Source organism: Tiliqua scincoides, chromosome 7, assembly GCF_035046505.1.
Source record: "Tiliqua scincoides isolate rTilSci1 chromosome 7, rTilSci1.hap2, whole genome shotgun sequence".
In the NCBI taxonomy this organism is placed as follows: Eukaryota; Metazoa; Chordata; class Lepidosauria; order Squamata; family Scincidae; genus Tiliqua; species Tiliqua scincoides.
The window spans coordinates 34,807,600-34,830,191 of record NC_089827.1 but is presented as its reverse complement, the minus strand read 5'-3'; the positions used below and the strand labels follow the sequence as shown (position 1 = coordinate 34,830,191).

General features: G+C 43.1%; 2 protein-coding genes across 2 annotated transcripts in view; one reads left to right on the top strand and one right to left on the bottom strand.

Moving 5' to 3' along the window:
* Positions 1-525: 525 nt before the first annotated feature.
* On the bottom strand, positions 526-5,957 carry SPX (spexin hormone). The gene is made up of 7 exons (XM_066633775.1): positions 5,889-5,957; positions 4,563-4,643; positions 4,382-4,439; positions 3,778-3,840; positions 2,459-2,545; positions 2,208-2,210; positions 526-584 (listed from the first exon to the last, which is right to left on the bottom strand). Exons 1-7 carry the CDS (start codon positions 5,955-5,957, stop codon positions 526-528), a joined length of 420 nt encoding a protein of 139 aa, XP_066489872.1.
* A 7,581-nt stretch (positions 5,958-13,538) lies between these two features.
* The window catches only part of IRAG2 (inositol 1,4,5-triphosphate receptor associated 2), a 49,179-nt gene continuing 40,125 nt past the window's right edge, over positions 13,539-22,592 (top strand). Inside the window, 6 exon segments of the mRNA XM_066633774.1 lie at positions 13,539-14,133; positions 14,527-14,545; positions 16,553-16,665; positions 17,847-18,074; positions 20,394-20,472; positions 20,886-21,044. Of these exon segments, the coding sequence (XP_066489871.1) occupies positions 13,539-14,133; positions 14,527-14,545; positions 16,553-16,665; positions 17,847-18,074; positions 20,394-20,472; positions 20,886-21,044 (1,193 nt within the window).

Here is a 22,592-nt window from a genome sequence, read left to right as displayed (position 1 = left end):
CGGCAAGGAGGGCAAAACGGAGCCGTTCAGCTCTGTTTTGTCCCTCCCTGCCGGGAATGGCTCTGAAGGGAGGGGCCGCTCATCCACCCCCCTGCCAGGTGGAGTGCTCCACCCCCCCTCCAGCTATGCCACCATTGCAGCGGAATATCTTTTAGTACAAATGTTCAGTTTTCATAGCGTCACAAACAGCTCACTTACCTAGCCATGCCTGGTTGTTTTTTCAGCAGTTACCCAGATAGTTGAAAAACCAAAAACAACAACAACAACAACAACATAAAGTTTCATGCTATATGACATGAACTCAGCATCATAACAAATGCATGTAAAAGGGGTTTCTCTGCTAAATACATGGCCTTTAATAAGTCTGCAGTCATCCCAGGTTTGATGCATGAGGAGAAGACACAGTGGGTGGCTGAGACAAGGAGGTTGAACAGATTAAAGGGAAAAGTTGACATTTCTTGCACACGCATTTTCTTTCTTCCAAGCGCACACCACAGGCAGTTCTCAAATGAGGGTGAAGAAATTTCACCAGTTTAATACGCTATCAGCAACATATCCAGGTTGTTCATCAGCATCGTCTTCATCTGCAGAAACAGTCACAACACAGTTCATGACAGTCACAGTACAAAGACCCGACACTTGCAATATTCCTATCCTCATATGCACACATTTAAAGCTGTAAATACCTTGGGGCTCAAATACCTGAAATACCACACTTCATCCCTTTGAACCTGTCACATATCAAAATTATCTTCAGAGGCCCTTCTGCATGTCCCTGATGAAGTGGGTGATGAATGGGAACACAGACTTCCAGGTTATGGCATCCTAAATTTGAAACTCTCCCCCCCCCCCAGGTATATCTGGTGGTGCTGAGTGTGTTTCCTTTTCAGAATTGGATGCAAAAACTTTTTACTTTCTCTGGTCTTTTTGAGTTATGCTAGTTTTAAAAATTGTCCTAATCAGACACTGTTCTGGGAGCAACTTTGGGCTGAAGAGTGGCAGGGAACTGGTGACTAAATAAATAAATGGAGGGTTGTCAGGATTGAATCCAGAAATTCTCCCTCTTGCCCTTAAACATCCTCCAGTACTAGGGGAACAAGGAAGCTGCAGCTTCTTCCTTTTCACTCCCTGGGTGGGAGATGAGGAGCTGGATTAGAGGAGCATATTAAAAAGGGGAAGGCAACTTTACACAAATGTGAGCACCCCTCCAGAGATGGCACCAAATGCTGGGCCTACCAGAGCACATGCCATGGACCCAAAGCCCCCAAGGGGCTCCTAAAGCCATCGCCAGGGACAATCTGAACATCTAGAGTTGTGTGGTGATGCTAGGTGTTTTTAACGCTATATGAAAGTAACTTATAGAGTTGTGGGGCCCCACCCTCTCCAGGGAAGAGGTGAAAATGGGGCACTGAAGGGGACCCAGATATGAGACCTGCCTGCCTGTTCTATCCCAGTGGGTAGCTGGGTCTGAAAAGGCTGAAGGCCAGGTCAAGGGGCCTCAGAAGGTTCACAGGGACAGGGTTAGAGCATCACCCTGGCCCTCCTTAAAGGTTTGGTCAGCCAGGCTGGCATCACAGGCACACTTGCCCACTTCAGCTGCTCCCAGGGAGAGATGGGGCTTGCCACTCCATCACTTTTCTAGGTGGCCAAGTTTCATTCCTTTATGCCCCACCACTGGGCCTGCACTATTCCTCCTTCCATGTTTCAGGCCCTGCTCCCATGTAGCCATGGCAACAAAGATGTTTGGCACATTCTAACCACACCACGTGAGAGGTTGTCCCATGCCTTCCCCTCATGGCAGTGGGAGGGGGGCTGTGGCAATGTCATGGCAGCTGGTACAGGTTGCAGCAGACCATCGCTGTCAGAGAACCCTGACATGAGTCAAGGACATCTAAGTCACCAAGTGACTATTATTTCTAAATGTTGTTAATTGAGTGCCATCAATATACATGGCACTACACAGAATGTGAGGACAGATTTATATGCTGAGAGGCCCTCCATTTTAGATTTATTGCACAAGTCTAAATGGACATAAGAGAAACAACAGATGAAGGGGAAGAAAACACAGGAAAGGATAACTAGTCAGTAATTTCATTACTGTACTTAAGCTTACTTATAAATAAGGAAAATAGGTCCCTAGGGAACATGTTGGTTGGCTGGGGGGACAGGGAAGAGGAGTCCTGTATGGGCACTTTCTCCTCCCCCACCTCCTGGAAAATCAGTTTCATTGCCGGGATCCTCAATGTACAGAGAAATCTTGGGAGCACATCAGGGCAGCCAGCAGCAGCAGCAGCCTCTGGCCATTCAACTGCAGCACTGCCAATAATAAATTGGTGAAAAAGTCCATGCCTAAAATTATCAGGAAACCAGCCGCAAACCAAGGTGCACAACAAAGTTTTGAAAATGACAAAAGCAAGAGTTTGTTTTTCCTTTGCAGTGAATCATAAAGAGCGGTTACCTTCTTCCTGCGCTTTCCGAAGGGCGGAAAGAAACAAGGCTGCCGCTTCAGAAAGGGTCAGAGGGTTTCCGTTTTGGCTACGAGTTTCTGCAAAGATAAAAATCCATATGTATGTTTTTCTGATTGTAATCAATAGTAGAAGATAATCAGTCAATATCTTTTTGGAGGGTAACTAAACAAAAGAGAGATATTCAAAGGAATATTAAGAGCTTGGTCCTAACTCCCCCAGTGCTGACACAGCTGTGCCAAAAGGGTATGAGCTGCATCATCCAGTGGGGAGGCAGTCACAGAGGCCTCCTCAAGGTAAGGGAACGTTTGTCCCCTTACTTCGTGATTAAGCACCCGGTTCCCCAGTGGGTCTCCTTAGTTTTACGTTAAATATTTTACTGATGCGAGTCTGTGGAGATTAAGGGAGAAGGAACGGGAATAGAATCCCAGCGCACATTGCCGCCGATGGGATTCACCTGCTCCCACGCTGTTCCACCTCCTGCTCTCCCCCTCATCAGCCCCATTTCTCCCACCTCCCACCCCCTGAGCTGCCTATGGCTAGCCAGTAGCGGCAGGCTGGCAACACAGCTGCCGCAAGTGGCAGTGACTCCAAAATGTGATACAGCCATTTACGACAGTGGAACTCTGTTCTACTGTTGTAATCCATGTGTTAGGATCAGGCTACATAAAACTTACATATATCACATGAACAGCTGGAATGAGAAACTGTACAAAGTTTTCTTCATATACAGTTACGTGCCACCTAATGACAGGGATACGATCTCCTAATCATGTTGTTATGTGATTAGGTTGCTAAGTGAACGTTCAGCCCACCCTAGTGCCTTCGTTATGTAAGCAGGCATTCCCTGCCAGACACTCTACTGTATGGGCTACTGGAGATTGATTGCCTCTTCTTTGCATTAAGAGCCTCTTCTTTGTTGTGTAAACAGACATTTTGCTGCAGGCTATGGGAGACCTAATTGCCTCATTAAGAGCCTCTTTGTTGTGTTTTGAGCACCATCACATATGTGGTCTGTTAGAAGGTGGTATCAATTTCTGTGTGCCTGCCAACATGTGAATACATTGCCACCACACAGATTTCTTAAAATCCCCAGGGTCTGGCTGTTCAGGCATTCTAATCTCTGCAAATACATCAAGGGATAGAGTCACTGCCCCCCCCCTATGTGCTTTCTAAGCAAATAAACTTGTTATAAACTTTAATTTAGTCTAAAGTTTAAGTTCTGATCGTTAGCTGCCTGAAAACATTTGGAGTAGCAGCCTATACATTAAAAAATATATAACATATCTTCAAGTCTTTCACAGACCCTTACCTAGCTGCAACCTGTCATACAGGTCCTTCCTCTGACTCTCCTCTGAGATGAACCGACGACCCTCTGAAATGCAATGACAGAGCAGAAACAGAGATTGCATCACGCTAACATCTATCATCTTGAAAGATACAGGCTGTATTTACACACGGTTTATATCAATTTATAATGGGTAGAAAGCACAAGGAAGAGGTGATGGTGGCAACTGCAGTACCTCTTCTCCCCCTTCCATTGTACCAAAGGGAATGAATGGGGGCTTTCCTTTCCTCTCCTTTCCTTATTTGAGGGTGTTTTTGTAGGGGCAGTGTGGCTCAGTAGCAGGAAGTGGAGCATTTACACCCTCAAACAGAACCAGGGGCTGGGGAGGGCAAGAGAAAGGATGGCTATTCTTCTCACTCCCTGGCTATGGGTTTCCTGGAGGCCTCTGTAAGAACCTGAGCACTGCACTAGGTAAGCCACTGGTCTGATCCAGCCAGACCTTCCTCAAGTTCTTAGCAAAGGGTTGATTCCACAAAAACATAGACCAGGAATCAGTGAAGAGCATGTCCAATGAGAATGGGTAGAACCCTTCCTCTCCTTCCAAAAAGAAATTAGTATTTACACTTACGTGCACCCTTTAAATAGAGCATAGCTTGAGGAGTCCAGTTCCGTCTTTGGAAGTGACCCTTCAAGCCAAAATGAGAAAAAATATGAATGTAACAAAGAGCATGCCCAGCGGTAGACCGACTTCTGCATTGACATGAATTTCACTCTCACAACTAAGCAAGTAAGTTCCAACCTGTTCTTACCTGAGGAGCACTCCAGGAGGAAGAGATGAAAGAAGCAGAAAGCAGCAGGGCCAAGGCAGTGGCTGTTCTTCTGTGGAGTCCCTGACATGGGAAAAGGAGCCAGGAGGGTTTAGTAACTTAGCTTCACTACTGAGAATCATGACTGACTCATCAACAGGGGGCCATTGAAAGACAGCATAGGGAGTAAGCAGAGGCAGCAATAGTGAAGATCTATCATCACTTCTTCAAAACACAACCTGGGACAACTGAGGTAAGTCCTCCCCCCCAAAATATTTAGGTCACCACAGGGGGAGGTCTACAGAGGGTACTTTGCTAAGGACTCCCTCAAGCCTGAAGCACCACAGATCATTGACACAGACAAAATTAAGTCCTTTGAAGTCCAGCTGATTTCAGGGGAAAGAGTGAAGCATATACTCAAGTTTCCCAATTCATGTAGATTTCCATGTGCTTAACTGGCTGAATTGTGCCCCAGATATAATGATGCATGGAGCTTTAACTAAGGACACAATCCTAAGCCAGTCTACTCAGAAAGAAGTCCTATTGTGTTCAATAGGAATTACTCCCAGGAAAGTGAGGATAGGACTGCAGCCAAAGTTACATAAGTGTGCATGTGCCCACTCCATACTCAAGATGAATGAAATGACAGAAATTACACAGAGGTGCAGAATCTAGGCCCATGGCTGATTCAGACAAATAGTTGGCTTTCACTTCCAAACTACAAATAACCAAGCATTCACTTTGTTATTTCATACCAGAGTCTTCATTAAATTATTCTCAACATTATACAGGTACTCCTAAATACTTATTAGTTTTAATGAACTGCAGGAAGTCCTTTGACTCAATCAATACCCTAATAGTCACGGTTTAGACTTCAGAGGTTTGGATTTTGGGGGACTGAGAAGCACAGCAGATGAAAACTTTACAGATATTTCAAGAAATCATAATTTCTTGATATTTGAAGAAATCAAGATATTTCAAGAAATCAAATCATTATATGTTCCACACTGCAAATGATCTGTCAATCAGACATAAATCATTTATTTAAAACTGGGTATTGGAGAAATATTGCTTTCATTGGGCATCTCAATGCTAAAATTTATCCCATGAAATCTAAAAGTCATTTCTGTTGGTTTCAGTGAAGCTTCCAGACCCGGTCTTAGATCACATTATACTGCTACTTACAACTTAATCTATGAGTTTGCTGTACGGGAACAATCACTGCTACGTTTCTAGTAAAACCATGAGACAAATGCAAGACCTCCTCTGTAATTCCTAGCACAAATATACTTGATCAACTAGAAAGAAAGAAGAGTTATTTCCACATACCTTCATTGTTTGCTCCCCTGCTGGTCCACAGTCTTTGATATACAGTACACTATATGGTATGGTTGTCATGTAGGAAGGAATCCCTATTTAAGTCTTCCATGTGGAAATGCCCTCCCCCTTGGAGGCAGATTGGAGCATTCTGAAGGGACCTCTTGTCAACCTCAGAGAAGGAGACATGGAGGGGCTGACGTCTTTGGGAGACAGGGGAGGAGGAGGAGTCACAGGTCTTTTAGGAGAGATTGTGGAATGAATGAAGGCTGGACACATCTGACATGTACATTCACCACATTAGGTGAGTGAATCTGCATCATTACCCAGCAGGCTTCCCCAATAAAGCCATCACCTTCTAACCAAAAATCAAGATTCACAACCATGAGTGATCTTACCTTGGGAATTCCCTCAGCACTGATGGCTGTGATGAAATAATGAAGACCCTATGGAGAGGGTAGTATATGTTATCCTCATAAATCTCATGTGTGGAAGTACTGGAAAAGGTTAATTCAAGGTGTTTTATTGGTCTGTATTTGCTTGTTTCTGACACTTTTATTCCACCTTTTAATAAAATAGTTATTGGTTGCTGGCTTCCTTCAGTCTTGGAAGACTATGGTATCGCGCTCTGAATGGTGGTTCTGGAACAGAGTGTCCTCTCCGGTGGCTGTTTAGTCGCCTCTTACGACAAGTACAGCCAAACTGAGGGCCTATTCTTATCCCCAGCCCCCAGGTTATAATAGTTATAAAATAAAAAAGTTATAAAATAGTAATATATATTCTTGAGATTTTGCAATGAACACCACAACCTTGTTCAATCATGGAGTTAAAGGAACTCTCCTAACCACACTCAGACTGACGCCACTCTATCAGTATTCCAAAGCATAAGAACTTTTGACCAACCACAACTAGTGATTCATTTCTAAAATGAGAGGTGCCTGTGCTTGTAGATATGTGCCTGTTTGCCACTTCTTCTCCATTCTTATTGTTTGTAAATGAAAGAGGAACTTCCACGCTATTCCACTTGGTCAAATATGTGACTGACCTCCTGGCTACCACTGAAAAGCTGTTGAATATCTAAAAGAAGAATTCTCACATTCTTCCATTTTGTTGCAAGTGTGGTTTTTGGTTTGTGCACACACACACACACACACACACACACAGAAAGAGAGAGAGAGAGAGAGAGAGAGAGAGAGAGAGTGAGCACTGTCAGTATCATGAAGGGGACTTTGCATTGTGCATTTCAGGTGTTACACAAACACACATCTCATTTTTCATCCAGTAAAGGGGCACATTGAGCAATGATGTGTACCATGTTCCAGTTCTCTTGGAAGGACACTTGAAGCATTTATGTACTCTCATCAGTGAGGAAACGCCTAGTCCAGAGGTCAATCTACACACCTTAAACATGCCATTAATGGATGGCCTTAATACCACTTGGCAACCCAATGCTCTCCTCAGTGGGGTACTGGGCACAGTGGTGCCAAAATAGCAATGTGCTGCTGGAGGTCTCCTCAGAGGAAGGGGACAAAAAGTCCCCTTCCCCTAAGTAAGGGTGCAGGTCTACTCAAGTCTGTGTTGGTTTTTGCCAGTGCAAACTGGAGAACCTCCACATCAGGCTTTCCAGCCCGACAAGGAGGATAGGATCCAGCAGAATAGGGCTCCTCCAGTCCCACCCCAGTTCCTCCCCCTGCCCCAGAACGCTTCCCCCCACCCCGCACCATCAGACAGTGCACTTGCCTGCCACCGGCAGCCATGTCATGTCCTCCATCGGGTGCTGGGCCCAGTACTGACTGGCACTGGTCCAGTGCTGGCACTTCCTGCTCTCCAGGTGCCATGGACATGCCTTATGGCATGTTTGCAACACCCAGTGCCAGTGGTGGAGCTCAGTGCTAGGGCTGTTTTGGATTGGGCCCTAAGTGGGCCAGAAGTGTCCCTTTGTCTTTACCTGACAAAAGCAAGATACAATGCACACACACACACACACAAAATCACACTTTTAAAGCCGCTTCAGCATTGAAATCTCCATCAGTTAGCCTGAGAAGTACACGCAGTTATTTCACATAAATCTAGATGAGCTTTCCTTTCCCTGTTTCCTTGTCCTAAGAAAGTCCACGTATTTAGCGTATAGCATATGAAACACAAACATATGAAATTCTTAACATTATTCACACAGACAAACAAAAAATACTGTTGGAATTATTTCCAGCAAAAATAAGAAAACATATATAGCGATAGTTCTTGGCAGAAAATAATAAATTTCACACTTTTCATGCCATATGGTCATCCCTTCACCATAATAATAGATTCCCTAAGATTGATGTTTTGCATTCCAATAGAAGTGCCCCTTGGGTTAAAAAGCAGCAGTGGGATGGGGGGGGCAATATGGCTCAGAGCTGTGGCATGTAGGGAGAAGGGCTGACACTTCTCCCAGTACAGTTTTTACCCCAAATATTGCTGCCTCCCCCAAGGAGCCTAAAAGTGGAAACAAGTGCAGAAGGAAAGCACTGAAACCCCCCCCCCCCCAAACACACACACTGCATCCCTGAGCCACATTACCCCTTCACCTAAGCCCCTTCTTTGACATAAAAGAGACACTTGGAATCCTATTCTTGATTTCAGTTCATCTGTTTACAATGGGTTTAATGTCACGTGACATTTGGCCTGTGGAGTCCTTTCTATACGATGATGTAGGTATATGTCTGCGCACATATCTTAAAAACAAATTATCTTTGTTCTGTACCCCAATCATATAACATTTCAAAATAAATTAACGTCTTGCCGGCCTTGTTTCTTCCGACACTTTGTGTTGACGAGTTCTGTATCAAAGAGGCATTACGTCAAGCCTGCCATTTCCCATTGGATTTAAGATAGAAGAGAGATTGGTTTTGTCATGTAATCAATACTCTGAAGTCAGCTTTGTGGGGAGAAGATCACCAGATCAGCAGGGCCCCTTGTTAAAGGGAACTCCATGCATACTTGGTTCTGACTGAAAGACCTCTGAAAGGGCAGTGGTCTGTCTACCTTGACATGGCCCATCACAAAGCCTCAACTGCTAGAGGGAACTCTTTAGTTCTGACTTTACATTTGCCTGCTGGCCAGTCTTTGGGGCAAGGATACCACAAATCAACTCAAAAACTTCAGCCACTTTGGTCCACACCATTACACATATAGCTCTCCTGACTCCAAGTGACAGGCATCTCAGCACTGCATTACGGGAACCGCAAGTCAGGATGCAGGCCTGACTGCATGCCGCAACCCAACTTGGTCTCCTGCCCCTGTCTATACATGCCACAATGCCCCCGCTGCCTGCGTCATGTGTGGAATCACATTTGGGAAGCAATGGGAAAGAACAGGTGTCAAAGAGGTCTATTCCAGGCAAACCACATCTCACAAGATCTCTCCACAGCTGTAAATGTAAACTTTTTTGTTTAAAAAGTGGTATATAAATATTCTTAATAATAATAATAATAATAATAATAATAATAATAATAATAATATGTTGACAAAATTACTATCAAATTCAAAAAGCTACCCTGCTTGACTCAGCACACATGATTCGCAAATATATTATAACATCCTAGGCCCCTGGGTGGGGCCTGACTAGTAATTAACGCCAAGTTCAGCTAAAGATTGGGCAGCTGTGACGTGCAAGATAATAATAATAATAATAATAATAATAATAATAATAATAATAATAATATACATTTTGTGTGTATATGATCATTATCAGCTATGCTGTCATTTTGATGTGAATAAAATAAATAACAGATTTGCATAGTCATTTCCTGCTAGGTCGGCAAGGCACACCATCAGTTTTTTGACAACTGACAAGGCACACCACGATGACAGCAGGGGCTCACATCCCCCACACCTACAGACCAACTGCGGCACACCAGTGTGCCACAGCACTGTGATTGAAAATGGCTGTGCTAGGTGATTGTGGGACTTGAAGGGTGCCCTCTGCTGCCTGTAACCCCCTGAACCATTCCACAAGTTTTTTGGCTTAAGGAAGGTGCAGTTGATTAGCATGGAAAAGGATAGTGATGTGAAATGGGTATCCATATATTTATTTACTTACCATATTTCTATCCTGCCTTTCTCCTCCTGAGGGACCTCAAAGCAGATGACCAATCTCCATTTCATGTGAAGTCCAGTTTGAAGACACCTGGATCTGACTTAAAATGGAGTTGGCTACTTCAAATGGGGGCAAAGAGAGTTTCCATTATGAGTGTCCTCTGCTCAAAAGTCTTCTGCCATTCTTAGCTACAGTGTCAGTTTTGGTAGGAAAATGGAACATCTACAACTGCAAAACTTGCCATGTTACTTGCACTCTCTGACTTGCACTCTCTATTGTTGGGCAGTAGCTCTGTGCATGCTCTGAAGCACAACTGGAGTTCCAGATCAGTGCATATTCTCCTCTCCACTCACTTGACTTTGCAATGGCAGATCCCCTGAAGGTTGGGCTTAAGCATTATTTGACCTTCTCTGCTGCCTCAGTGAAGCTGGCAGAACAAAGAGCTGCCCTCATCAATGCGGCAGCCTCAAGAGACATGGAGGAGGCTCAGACAATGTTTTTCCCCCTCAGTTGAGTAGTACCTGCGTCATGTGCCTTCAGGCACTGAGCCAGTCAAGAAATGCACAGCACTATTGAGTGGGGTGACAAGGAAAACAAATGGTGAACCCGAATTAAGGTGAATTCTACAGATGCTTCAATTTCACTGAAAGGGCATCATGTGCTTGGGAAAAATATTGGGTTTTGTCCCTTTAAAGTTCCAAGCATTGTAGGCAATGATACTGCTCCATTTGGAAAACAATCCCAAAGGCACAGTCTGGCAACACGTGTATTTGCTGGTTTTAACAAAGGCATTACTAAATGGGGTCTTAGAGCTTAAAACTACACACAAGTCTTATACAACTTCTCCATAAGCTGTAACACTCAAATCACCTTCTACAGAGTAGTCCTATTAATATAAGTTACTAAGAATACAGAGCAAGTTTTGCTCTCAATTGAGTCAACTAATAGTGCAATCCTTTATATATTTATTCAGAAGTAAATCCTACTAAGGTGAATGGTGCTTACTCCCAGGTAAGTGTACCTAAGACTGGAAGCCACTTCATATTTTTGGATTAAAAAAACACAAAACCAAAGGCCAACACTAATCAGTGCAAAAGATCCCTCTGTATACAAAATCAACAACTACAAAGAGGAAAGAACAGTATAGAAAGTGAGATCATGGTTGCTTTTTAAGCATCCAAGAAACTGCAGGTGTTCCTGTTCATGTGATTTTGCACAGCTGGGGCTGCAGTTACCCAAACCTTAGAGGCCACTGCAAGGACACCAATATAGGTCCCACCACCTCTAAGAAAAGGAAATTCAAGTGGTTTCTCTTGAGTGACTTTAATTTTCAAACAAAGAAAACTTTCCTTTCTGAGAGAAGAAACAGGGGGCTTCCTCCCTGTAGTGTCATTGTGAGTATGATTCAGAGAGGTTTACAATTATCCTTTTTGTTGTTGTATGGCTGGGTATAAACAGGGCAAACATTTTCCTTTTTTTTGTGATGGATCTGATGTGTTGTGTGTCAATCAAACTGAACTCGAGTATTGCCCTTAAAGTATGAAAGATTATCAGGAATGTTTTTTTATGCAGACCTACTTTTTTTTACAGCTTTGTATAATGTCAAGCTGATCCCTTAAGTTTGGAGCAAGCCCATTCTTACTAGGTCTGTGCAGACCTCTGGTAATAATTATTGTTGGTAACTTACTGGGAAAGTTCAGCATCTAATGCTAGGTTGTGCTTGTTTCTTCCACAAGCCTGAGCACTTCTACTTCATCTGGTGCTAGGGTTGCTCAGACCCACAGGGAAATCACAAGACCTAACCTCTTGTGTAGGCTTTGGCTGCAAAACAGAAACTGTTTCCCCTCCTCCAGTACTGTCACATGGTCTGTATCATCCTGAGGCCTTCTGGGCTTGGCTGTTAAAAGATTGTGCACAACAATACCAATTGCAAAGGTGTGGAGTTGAAAGACATTATCTGTGTGGTAGGAAAAAAGTAAATGTAAAAGTATTCATATGCTGCATCCGGTGTCTTTACTATCTTTTTCATGTTGTTGTATTCTTGCTGCAAAAACTTGATCTTAAAGATGGGATGGGGTGGGAAGCATGGAGTTATCTGTAGCTGCTTCTCTCTTTGTTTTCTAAAGGACAGGCTATAGTTGGGCTACTCAATTCTGAAGTCCACTAGAGAACATAAATTACGATAGTCTCTTTCCTGTAGCAAGTATTTCTACATAAACCTTTCTAAGTAAAGCCAGTAGGCCTGCGCTGTATACAACAGGCCTGCAGGCCAGCCTGGGGCAAGGGGAAATACTTCCCCTTACCAAAGTAACACTGCAGCAGTCCCAATGGGGCTACTCGGATCCACGCCACTAAATTCAGTGGCATAAATCTGAGTAGGCTGCCCGGGAACGGGACTAGGATCAGCATAAGTGCTGGATCCTGGGTCCACCTACACTCCCCACTCTGAAATGTCTCCCTCCTGCCTCCTCCCCGTGATCCGCCCCCAGACTCTGACGCTGGCCAAACCCGCCCTATCCTGGGGCCTGCATCGGTATGGGGAACCTGGTGCGCATCTGTATGCCGGCCTATCTCCCCTGTGGTGCGAAAGTGCTTTATGGCACTTTTGTGACACTCAGTGGCCAGTGCAAGGGACTTGTGGCAGCCAAGCAGGTGCTTTGGATTGTAGTTTGCTCTTGCACCACCTTCTCTAGCTAGCCTGTTGGATGCTACCAGTGCTGCTCTGGTACTGAGGGTTAAGGCAACAGTCTGTCCAGCTGGGTCCTCAAATGGCCGTGTGGTATATTGGCTGAAGGATCGTGCCCAACTTCTGATGCTGTGCCTTGCTGAAGGAATCTGGGATCAGTGAGCCAAGAATTGAGGGAACCTAAGGTGAAAAGACAACTTCTGGTGGGGTTGAATTGCCTAAATCTTAGGTTTTAGGCCTCTAGTTTGAAAAAAATTAACTCAGAATAGCAAACCTCCCACAATATACTTGCCAACAACTCAGAGTTCATAACCTACCCTGGAGGGTATTAATAAGGCAAAACAAGTCCCTTAACACAAACCACTCCATGAAAATGGGCCTATTATTAGTTCAACACACACTGATTTATTATTAGAAGGTGTCACTAAAAGGTCACAAGGTGGGGAAAGTAAAACACTACATGTCTAAATTGGGGGGGGTGCCTAAATGACCGAATCGTAGTGTAAACAAACTGTTTAGTATCACAGCAGCTGTGTTATACAGATGTGGCTGTTAAGAATAGATGTTAATCATTAAATTCTTATATCAGGACAACTTTGAAATGAAGAGGAAAGTGCAAAGTAAAGTGAAGCGTGTCTAAGAGATCACGACAGAAGTGAGACCAAGTATTTAGTGACATTGGAGCACAGTATAGATGTAGGCCTCTGTTATAGACAGTAATCTTTGTAACATTTTATCATTAATATGGACAGGTGTGTCTCATTTACAGACCCTGAAGTTACTGGGGTCTTTTTGATCTAATGGCTGATCAATAAAGTACATGCAGTCAGCTCTGTTATTGCTTAACTTACTGAGTCATTGTTCATTTTTTAGATAACTTTGGCGACGAAGGGACGAAATGTCCTTGGAACGTAATAGCCATAAACGCCATCACAACCCAGTGGACAGTCTCCACCGGAAGATCCGAACCATCAATATGCTGGACCAGGCATCTAATCCTGCTCTGCAGATTCCAAAGTTCCAATCCAAGAACTTTGACAGCCCTCAGAATAACATGAAGAAAAACCTGGAGGAGCTTTTGAAGAAAAGGACTTTGAAAACAAGTGATAATGGCAACAGGCCAAGCAATGATACCTGTTTGCTCAGCCCTCGCAGTGATGTCTTCTCCCTGTGCCCGCAAATCCTTGTAACGCCAAGTTCCAGGCATATCTCTGATATCCACCCTGTGAATGCAATCTTCTCAGTTGATAGAAATAAAGAAAAGATCCCCAAATTTTTGCTCACAGTAGGCCAAGAGGGGGACAGTTCTTCATCTCGCTTCAGATACCGGGAACCTGCCTCTGGGCAATTTGGGGGGGCCTTCAGTGCAGAACAGAAGGGTGAATTGCCCTGGGAACGCAACTGTTTTACCTCAAGTCCCAACCTGTATGTCTGTCAACCGACTCCTCCACAGCCTGTATTCCAAACTCCCATGGCCAAAAGACCACCTTCCGGTGAGGGGACCCATCTAGTCCTTGAGACAAGTCCTGGGTTTTATTTATTTTGTTTTATTAAAATATATTTATATTGCTTTCTTACTTATATAGGCACTTGCTTGTTAATAATGAAACAGACAAATATAAGTATTGGGAATGAACCAATTTGTAGCAAATAACTCAATGATTGAACAATATGGTGAAATACCCTTCCCCCTCCCCAGTGTTACAGGCTATTTTCCTGACAAAAAGCTCATTTTAATTATCTGTTGGAAGCCTGGTAGTCCCTGCAAGGGAGGAAATTGCACAGCTTGGGAGTTATTGCAGAGAAGGGTGCATGCTATATTCCTATCAACTGCACCTCTGTTGGCAGAAGAAAGTAGAGCAGAGCCTTCCCAGAGGGATGGGCAGTTGGATATGGAATTAGGTGGTCTTTAGGTAAGCTGGACCCAAGTGGCTTATGGATTTTTGAGGTCAAAACCAGGAACCTTGAATTAGTTCTAGAAATTAATACTTTGAGAAGAACTTTGGACCCGAACCTATGCAGCATCTCCTAGAACAGTGGTTCCCAAACTGTGGGTTGGCACCTACTGGTAGATCACGACCTAATTTTTGGTGGGCTAAATAAGGGTGATGAAAAGATCAGATAACTAATTGCCTTAAGACCTGAAGCTATTCAAAAATCAGCTAGCTGCTAATTACCCTGCAAATAACTCAGCTCCTGCAGTTTTCATTATAGCTGCTAAGTGCCCTGCAAGGTGCTGAGGTCCTGCGGTTTGCAGACATGTGTAAATACAGGTCCAATCTTGTTATACATGAATTTTTTTATACACGGATTTGACTCAACACAAATGACCTCTGCAAATGAGAAGGAATGTGCTGATTCCTGGAGAAGGGGGGAAATGCACCCCTTTATAATCAGTTTAAAAAACTGCTTTTTACTGTTGTAGAAAGATAATCATGCAAGAGATTACAGGTATAACTTAATTATGATAAGAAATACCCTTTTAAGGAAAACAGTCCTTTAACAATAGCCTCATTAATGCGAAAGAGGGCAGCAGGCTGACTATCCATCAATCATTCTCTCTCCAGGAACAAGGCAAACTCTTGGCATGTGAAGGCTAAATGGCAGTGATTATCACTGGGGCTCCTGGTGAAGGGAGGGATGGCTGCCTCCTAGTGAAGCCTAAGCTCCTGGAGAGAGACTGATCCCCTCTGTGTGCATTTCAAAAGGTCAGCAAGGCTGTTTTAATTCCCCCTGAGCAGAGACTTTGTTTTTTAAATTGATTTGCTTTAGTGCGTTTTTTGCCATCCACGTGAGTTATGGGAACGGAAAACTTGCAAATAATGAGACTCAACCTATATATGTAGATAAAAGTTTGAGGGTCTGTTTTTTCTGGTTATTATTATTTGTAAATAAAATTTCTTTCTAGATCTCCTTTTTAAAAAAAAAAAAAATTGGTAAACCTAGGTGGGTCCTGGTGGAGTGTAATTTTAAAAAGTAGGTCGTGGTGCTGAAAGGTTTGGATGCCACTGGTTAGAAAGAACTGTGATGTGCAATAGGCAGGACTGGGTCTTTTGTCGTAGCAACATCAATGTTCATGCTGGTTTACAGAGCAATATAAACAAAAGTTATAGGTTGCAGCTCTGTGACACTTATGATCACATTTAAAGAGGGAGGGTAAGCTGAGAGAAGTCGATGAAATAGTGAACCCATCTAAATATTAAAATCTTCAAAGTTCCTCTTCTTGTGCATGAGGGGGCTGAGGAGCCAAAATAGGGTCTCTTCACTTGTGGCACCCTGGCTTGAGAATGCTCCTTCCACTGCACATTTTTTAAAGTTGGCACTGCAAAGTTTAGCTACATTAGATGGTTCTTGTATTTTGTGTGTGTGTGTGTGTGTGTGTGTGCTATCTGCTTTGGGAGCCCTCATGGTGAACAGCAGGATGAGAAATGTGTTAAACATTAATGGTTAAAAAAGTATTCCATAGAGGTGACCTTCAAATGCAAAATTATGTTTCTAATTTTTTTAATACTTGGCATTTGAACAATGCTTTTGAGTATGTAAAGCATGTTGCATATATTTTGATGCCGTTCATGCATCAAACAGCTCAACAGTGTGATGTACATCCCCATATTGCAGGTTGGAAAACTGAGGCTGAGATGGAAGGGCTTGCCCAAGGATGCCTGATCACAAAACAAGATTTGAACTCGGAAATCCTGATTTGCACCTCAATCTGTCAACCACTACACTAGCTTTAAAAAAATGAAGTGTTGCTGGATTTTGAATGCAGTTTTCTTTAGCTATAGCACAAACTTTGCAGAAAGATAAAGTTTTATCCTGAGCTGAAGTTCTGGGTACCATTGTCACCTCAATGAGCAGTGCAATCCTATACATGTTTACTTGGAAGTAAGTTCTCTTTTGCTTTGTAGGAAGGAGAGTACCAGCAGAGACAAAAGAAATGGAGGAAGGAAATTCTGATGTAAGTTTAATCTGCGAGGAAGATCTACTGACTACCATCTTCTGTGCATGCGATGTGGAAAGACGAGGTGAGATCTTTTTGTACCTACTTAGGATACCAAGTGCCATTTAATACTTAGCATTAGTGATTTTTTTTTTAAAAGATGTTGGTGAAGATATACAGGTCAATATTTCTTATTATTCAGAATGGCATGCTCACATACACACAGGAAAAGGAAGGGGGTGTCTGTAAACATCATAGTTCCTAATACTGTAAATCGTTGACATTATTCCAACAAAGAACAAATGTGTTCCATTTTTGTACAGATCTGCCTGGCTCCCTTCTCTGATTAGACAGACTTCCAATCTGATATCTTTGGTATCTAGGGGTACCAGATTATTGGTTATGTCAGACTATCAGAAGGTTCTGCTATTCCTTTGATTATCCCTGGTTCAAGGGTCCCCACTGCTATCGCTACTTTCCTCCACTTGGCTTCTGCAACCTGCCTCAGGAACACCATTAGCTGGGAGCATTCCTGGATAATTTTGATGCCAAGCTTTTGGAATTTAATGTAAATTTCGTTTTACTTTGTTGCCACCAAGTATCCCTAGCTTGTCAAATGCTCTGGCCTTTGCAGAGCTTTGAGAGATTGACACTTCTCTCCCTTTTCCTTGAACCCAGGTCCTGCTTGGCACTTCAGTAGCTTCAAGTAGTGTTAGAATGAAGGATGGAATGTAAAGTGAGTTGATATAACTTTTTTTAACAGTTTGAGGCTTATTTGCAGGGGTTATTCACCAAGTGCTTTCTGTCTTTCCTGTACTTTCAGGAAGTACAGAAGTTCAGCTCCTGTCACCAGTTAGTGTTCCATACTTCATCAGGTGTATCATGCATGCAGCAGCATCTTGGCATTTGCTTTTTTTTTTTTTTTAAATAAAATGCAGGGTTTTAAGATTCATGGCTGGGAAGCCAGGGAAGGCTCCTAAACAGGAGGCCTTATGGTAGTTGGAAGGAAGCGGAATTTCGTGCAATTATCCATTTGTATTTTAATAGCTAATGATGTTGTCTCCTCTGTTTATTGCTCTTTCTGAAATCGTGAAAAGCTGCCTCATTGACTTCCTAGCTTTGAAAATCAACACAAAACATCAAGTTTCAACTTCAGTTGTCCACGTCTCACCAGTGACACATGGGCTTGTAGTGATGTATGTTGATCTTAATATTTTTCCTCCTAAACCTCATTCTGGCTTTCTGTCTCTGTGTGTTTATCTTTAGGTAAAGTAGCTGTTTCCAAAATAGTGGACTTCCTGAGACATACTACAAGCCGGAGTCCTGAAGATAGTAATCTTGAGGAGTTGTGCAGCATGCTTGATCCTGATCAAAGGGACATCTCCATGGACTTGGAAACCTATCATGCCATCATGAAAGAATGGATTGAAGATTGTAGAAGGAACTGGTAACTAAGTATCTTGATCTCTTCATAAGACTATGGATAATCCATGTGTATAATTGTACTTGGTTTCACCATGTGTCTTAATAAGATGTAACCTTACTTCCTGTTGCAGAACTTTCTTTCTCTAGCTCCTTCTACATCTTTATATTCTTAGGTATTCTTAAGTACCTAAGCGTTCTTCCATAGTGCTTTTGACATGTTTTGTCCTGTGGCAAGCGTACTTCTGCATCTTGATTGAACCATATTTTTTCTGAACTGCAGAAGAGTAGATAGAAATGATGTCAAAGCATTCCTTCGCAAATGAAAATTCTCTATCTATGAGATGCTCTCAGATTTCATTGGCAGGCTTTACCTGAATGTGTTGTCATCTTGGCCCTTGTGAAAGCTGCAAAACTGTGATTATTGTGAACAAAGGAAATCAAACTTTTTTCTTTTTAGGACAGAAGCATCTAGGGAGACAAACACAGATGTAGAAGAACCTGCAATTAAACTGCAAGAAAGCAGTCTAGCAGGTACCAGATGCCCTTTTGCATCACGAAGAGCTTTCTTTTGTGAAAGGTGTGCTATGAAGTGAATAGAACTTTGTAAGCCATGTGGCTTCTGTCTGATGTTAATCACATGACATTGGTTGAGAAAGATGAGGGAAACAAAAGTGATGTATAGCACATGGTATGGAACAGGCAAATGTGTAGCTAAATTTAGAATAATTGATGTGGGTGGGGAAGTTGCCATGTAGTGGTGTATAACACTAACAGTTCTTGAGGGCTTTCTCAACTTGTCCAGAATGCATCACATCAGAGGCATAACTTTGGCTGATAATGTGGGCAGATACTGAGCTCAGTTGTGTCATTTTTCCCTGTTAAACCACTTGACACAATGCTTTCTCCAGAAGTGTTCTCTAGTGACTTTGCTTTCAGTTTTTGTTTTTTTTTATCAGGAGCCACCTTCTATGACACTCTTTTCTGATGTTTATACTGGAATTAAATGAAAGGGGACTTGACAAAGTACAACAAATGATGGCAAATTTCTGCAGTCTATCAGCTAGGTAGATGCGAGATAGCTTGACCAAATTGGATGCAGTAACTAGTAGTGCCTGGCAGAGAGAGAGGTGGGAAGCCACAAGAGCAAAGCACACAATTCCACATTCTACACTACTGAAGTCTCCAGGTTGGCGTGAAGTGAAAAGAACAAATAAACCAAAACTAATTCCATAAACTTATCTAGCTAGAAATACAGTCCCTATTGCTAGCTACTTTGTTCTGGGAATCCTGACTTTCTGCACTTACTGGAGAATAAGTGTGTGTGACTTCTGTGAATCATCAGCTAGTTCCAACCACAGACTTGGCAAAATACACTTAAGCACCCTTGTTTCTTCAGGAGAGCCATGTCTGAAGAGGTCATGGAGTTACTGATTAGATCAGTGAGAGCCACTTGGCCACTTCATTCTTGCCTTTCACCCAAACTGCTGGGCTTGGCTGCCTAATTCGTGGGCACATAGTCCACCAAAAGAGCAGAGAGGTTATTTCTGACATACTGAAGATAACCTTCCTACAAGGCAATCATGCAGATAAATTGAGGGCAGGTTTTCAGCCAAAAATCATGGAATGTTCCATAATCCTCGGATAAGTCAAGGGGGTTGGGGGAAATTAGGGAAAGGTGCTTGTGAGGAGGAGATGTAGCTTACCCTGGCGCCTGATTGAAAGGGGGGAAAGAATCTGAGCCATGCTACTGTTTTTGAAGACATTAAGCCATTTCTGCCCAGCCCACAGGTGTACACATTTAGCCCCTGTTGCATATATGCACTGTTGGGCAGAAATGGCTTAACAAGGTCCTTATGTAGTACTGTGTGCCAATCCCCCCCTAAAGCAACAGAATTGAATGTTGCATTGAACTGCGGGGAAAAAAACTGCAGAAAAGCATCTATACTTATAAAAACCTTCCAGAACAAATGCAGCACTAATATAAAGCAACATAAACAGCTTAACTCTGCACAACACCCTTCTTCCGTTGCTTCCAGACAACTTCTTATACTGTTCACTATCGTTTTAAGAGGCACTTCTTGGTTTGGGGTTAACAAACATGATCAGAGGACTCTACAAGGAGCCTCTGACAAATGTACGGTAAACAAAGTTCTAAAAGGCTTGTAAGCTGTCTGCAAGCACTCAAAATGTTCTCAGTTGCTTCACAGACCCCCCCCCCCCCCCGCCTTCAAGCACTTTTAAAGCTCTTCCAGGCTTCTCCTGGCTGCTGCAATATGCCTGAACAGCTCTGAGTGACCTGCAGCTAAGACAATCTACACTGGATTTATTAGTATAAATTTTTTGTCTTATAGGTGAGTATCTATGGTAACTAGAAATATCTCTTTGCAGCTAAACGGACTCCTGTTAGGATGAATGTAACTTACGGAAGCTTGGAGGCACTTGGTGGAGATGTATCCAGGGGAGACCTGTAAGTCCCTAAATTTTTTCTACTGCTGGGAGGGAGCAGGTGGAAGAATTCAGTATCTCCTTTACTTCTCTCTCTCTCTCACACACACAAGAGCCATACTCTGTGATACTTCATACCAATGTAATATGTAGTTTGGCTCTAATATTTGAGCAATTTATGATAGGTTGTGTTCCTCACACTCTTTGTCTCATTGATGCACAAAGGTTATCTCCTGTTAATCTTTCAGGCAAAAAAGTAAAATGATTGGGTATTTCCCCCTCCCAACACTTAATGACACAGAACTGTCTTGGCACTGAGTACCAAACCGGTTTGCTTACTGTGATGTGCCTTCAGGTTTCTGAATTAAATTTATTACCTCTGCAAATATAGAAAAATGCTAGCTGAAATGAGCCTTTTATTCCTTACATGTACAGAGAAACTTCTGACTTGATTACTTGCGTAGCAGATCTTCAGTTCAACAATCAGAAACTTCGGGAAGAGAACAGTCAGTTGAAACTGGCCTTGGATGCCCTGGAGGAAGCCAACAACAGGCTGATGGAAAACATTGAGGAGCTGCGCAGTCAGATAAAAAGGTGGGCCACTTTGAGTCTCTTTCATTGATAGGTTTACAAGCTGTGGCAGTGTAGGCCATCTGGAATTGCTTTGGAACTAAACTTGGTTTGTTTGCATCATCTAGAGGTGTTGAAGGCAGTGTAAATGTGGGAAATGTATGCAGTTGTTTCAGCTACCCTGTCTAAGCTTAGTTATGATAAGAAATGGGAACTAAGGCAGAGTTGTAACTACGGTGCAGCCTGAGGGCCACTGACACAGGGTGCTACACCAAGAGGGAGTGTATGACTGCCCCCAGGCTCCACCCTAGTTACAGAGGAGCAGGTGCAGAAGCAGTCACAGCATGTGCCCACTCCTCTGGAAAGAACCTGGCAGTGATGTCACATGATGTCAAGGTGCCGGGTGATGTTGTGACATCACTGCCCCAAGAGCAGTTACATCAGTTACACTCCTGAACTAAGGTGTCGAATCAAAGGCTTTGCAGAAAAGATACACTGAGAAATTACTCTCCAAGTTGAAAGTACTCTTCTACAAAGTAGGCTGTTTGCTACAGTTCTGCATAACTTGCTGCTCTGGTCTTGTTTACTTTTTTGGAATGAGCTCATTGGGAAATGCTACATGAAATGAACTCATTTAGTAATAGTGAACTGCTGTAAGCGTGCCCTGCTTGATGCAATAGCTAATGAATTTGAGCCTACTCAGGAGTCAAACTTTTGAACGCCACTTAGCTTTTAGAATACCTAAAAGCATATAGCCATCATGATTAGTTGTCACTGATGGGCCTCTCATCCTCCATGATGTATCTGCTTGTCTGTCAAAGCCAGGGGTCTCCAAACCCTGGCCCAGGGGCCAGATGCGGCCCACAGCAAAGCCTCTTTCCAGACCGCGGCCAACCTCTTGACCCCTGAAAGACTCTGGCCCACTCAACTGAACATGACCAGAACTGTGCTCTGATTGTGTCTGGAGGGTGTTCAGAGGGCCAGAGAGGTTGAATGAATGGGCTCATTCATTCATTTATTCACTCATCTAAGTTCCATCTCTTAGTTATTTAAATTTTAAATTTTAATTTTTTTCCGGCCCTCCACACCACGCCAGATATTTGATGTGGCCCTCTGGCCAAAAAGTTTGGAGACCCCTGGTCTAAGCCAATACTGCCTTTTGTGGCAGCAAAGAAATCCTGGTATCGGACACTTTTTTTTTAATAGAAAGGGCAGAACTCTGAGCTTTTGCAAAGAGGGAGATGGACACCTAATGAATGGACAGCATTGCCTCACTTGCTTTCAGTAGGTTAGCATGCAGCATATGGACTTTTGGTCTACCTTGGGTTATTGTAGTTCTTTTCCATGGGTTCAAGTAGAGGCCTGATAACCAAGGTCCCCTTATCTGGAGAACCCATGACCACTTACATGTCAAGTGGAAGTTTTGCCATGAAGTGTGTTACCTCCTGCTCAAGCGGTCTGATTTTTTGGAGGCTGATGGGTTCGTTGCCAATCTGCCTCTCTTAAGTCACATATAAATGGCTGGTGTTTGTGGGGAGTGTGTGTACTGTATTGTGCATGCATATACAGTGT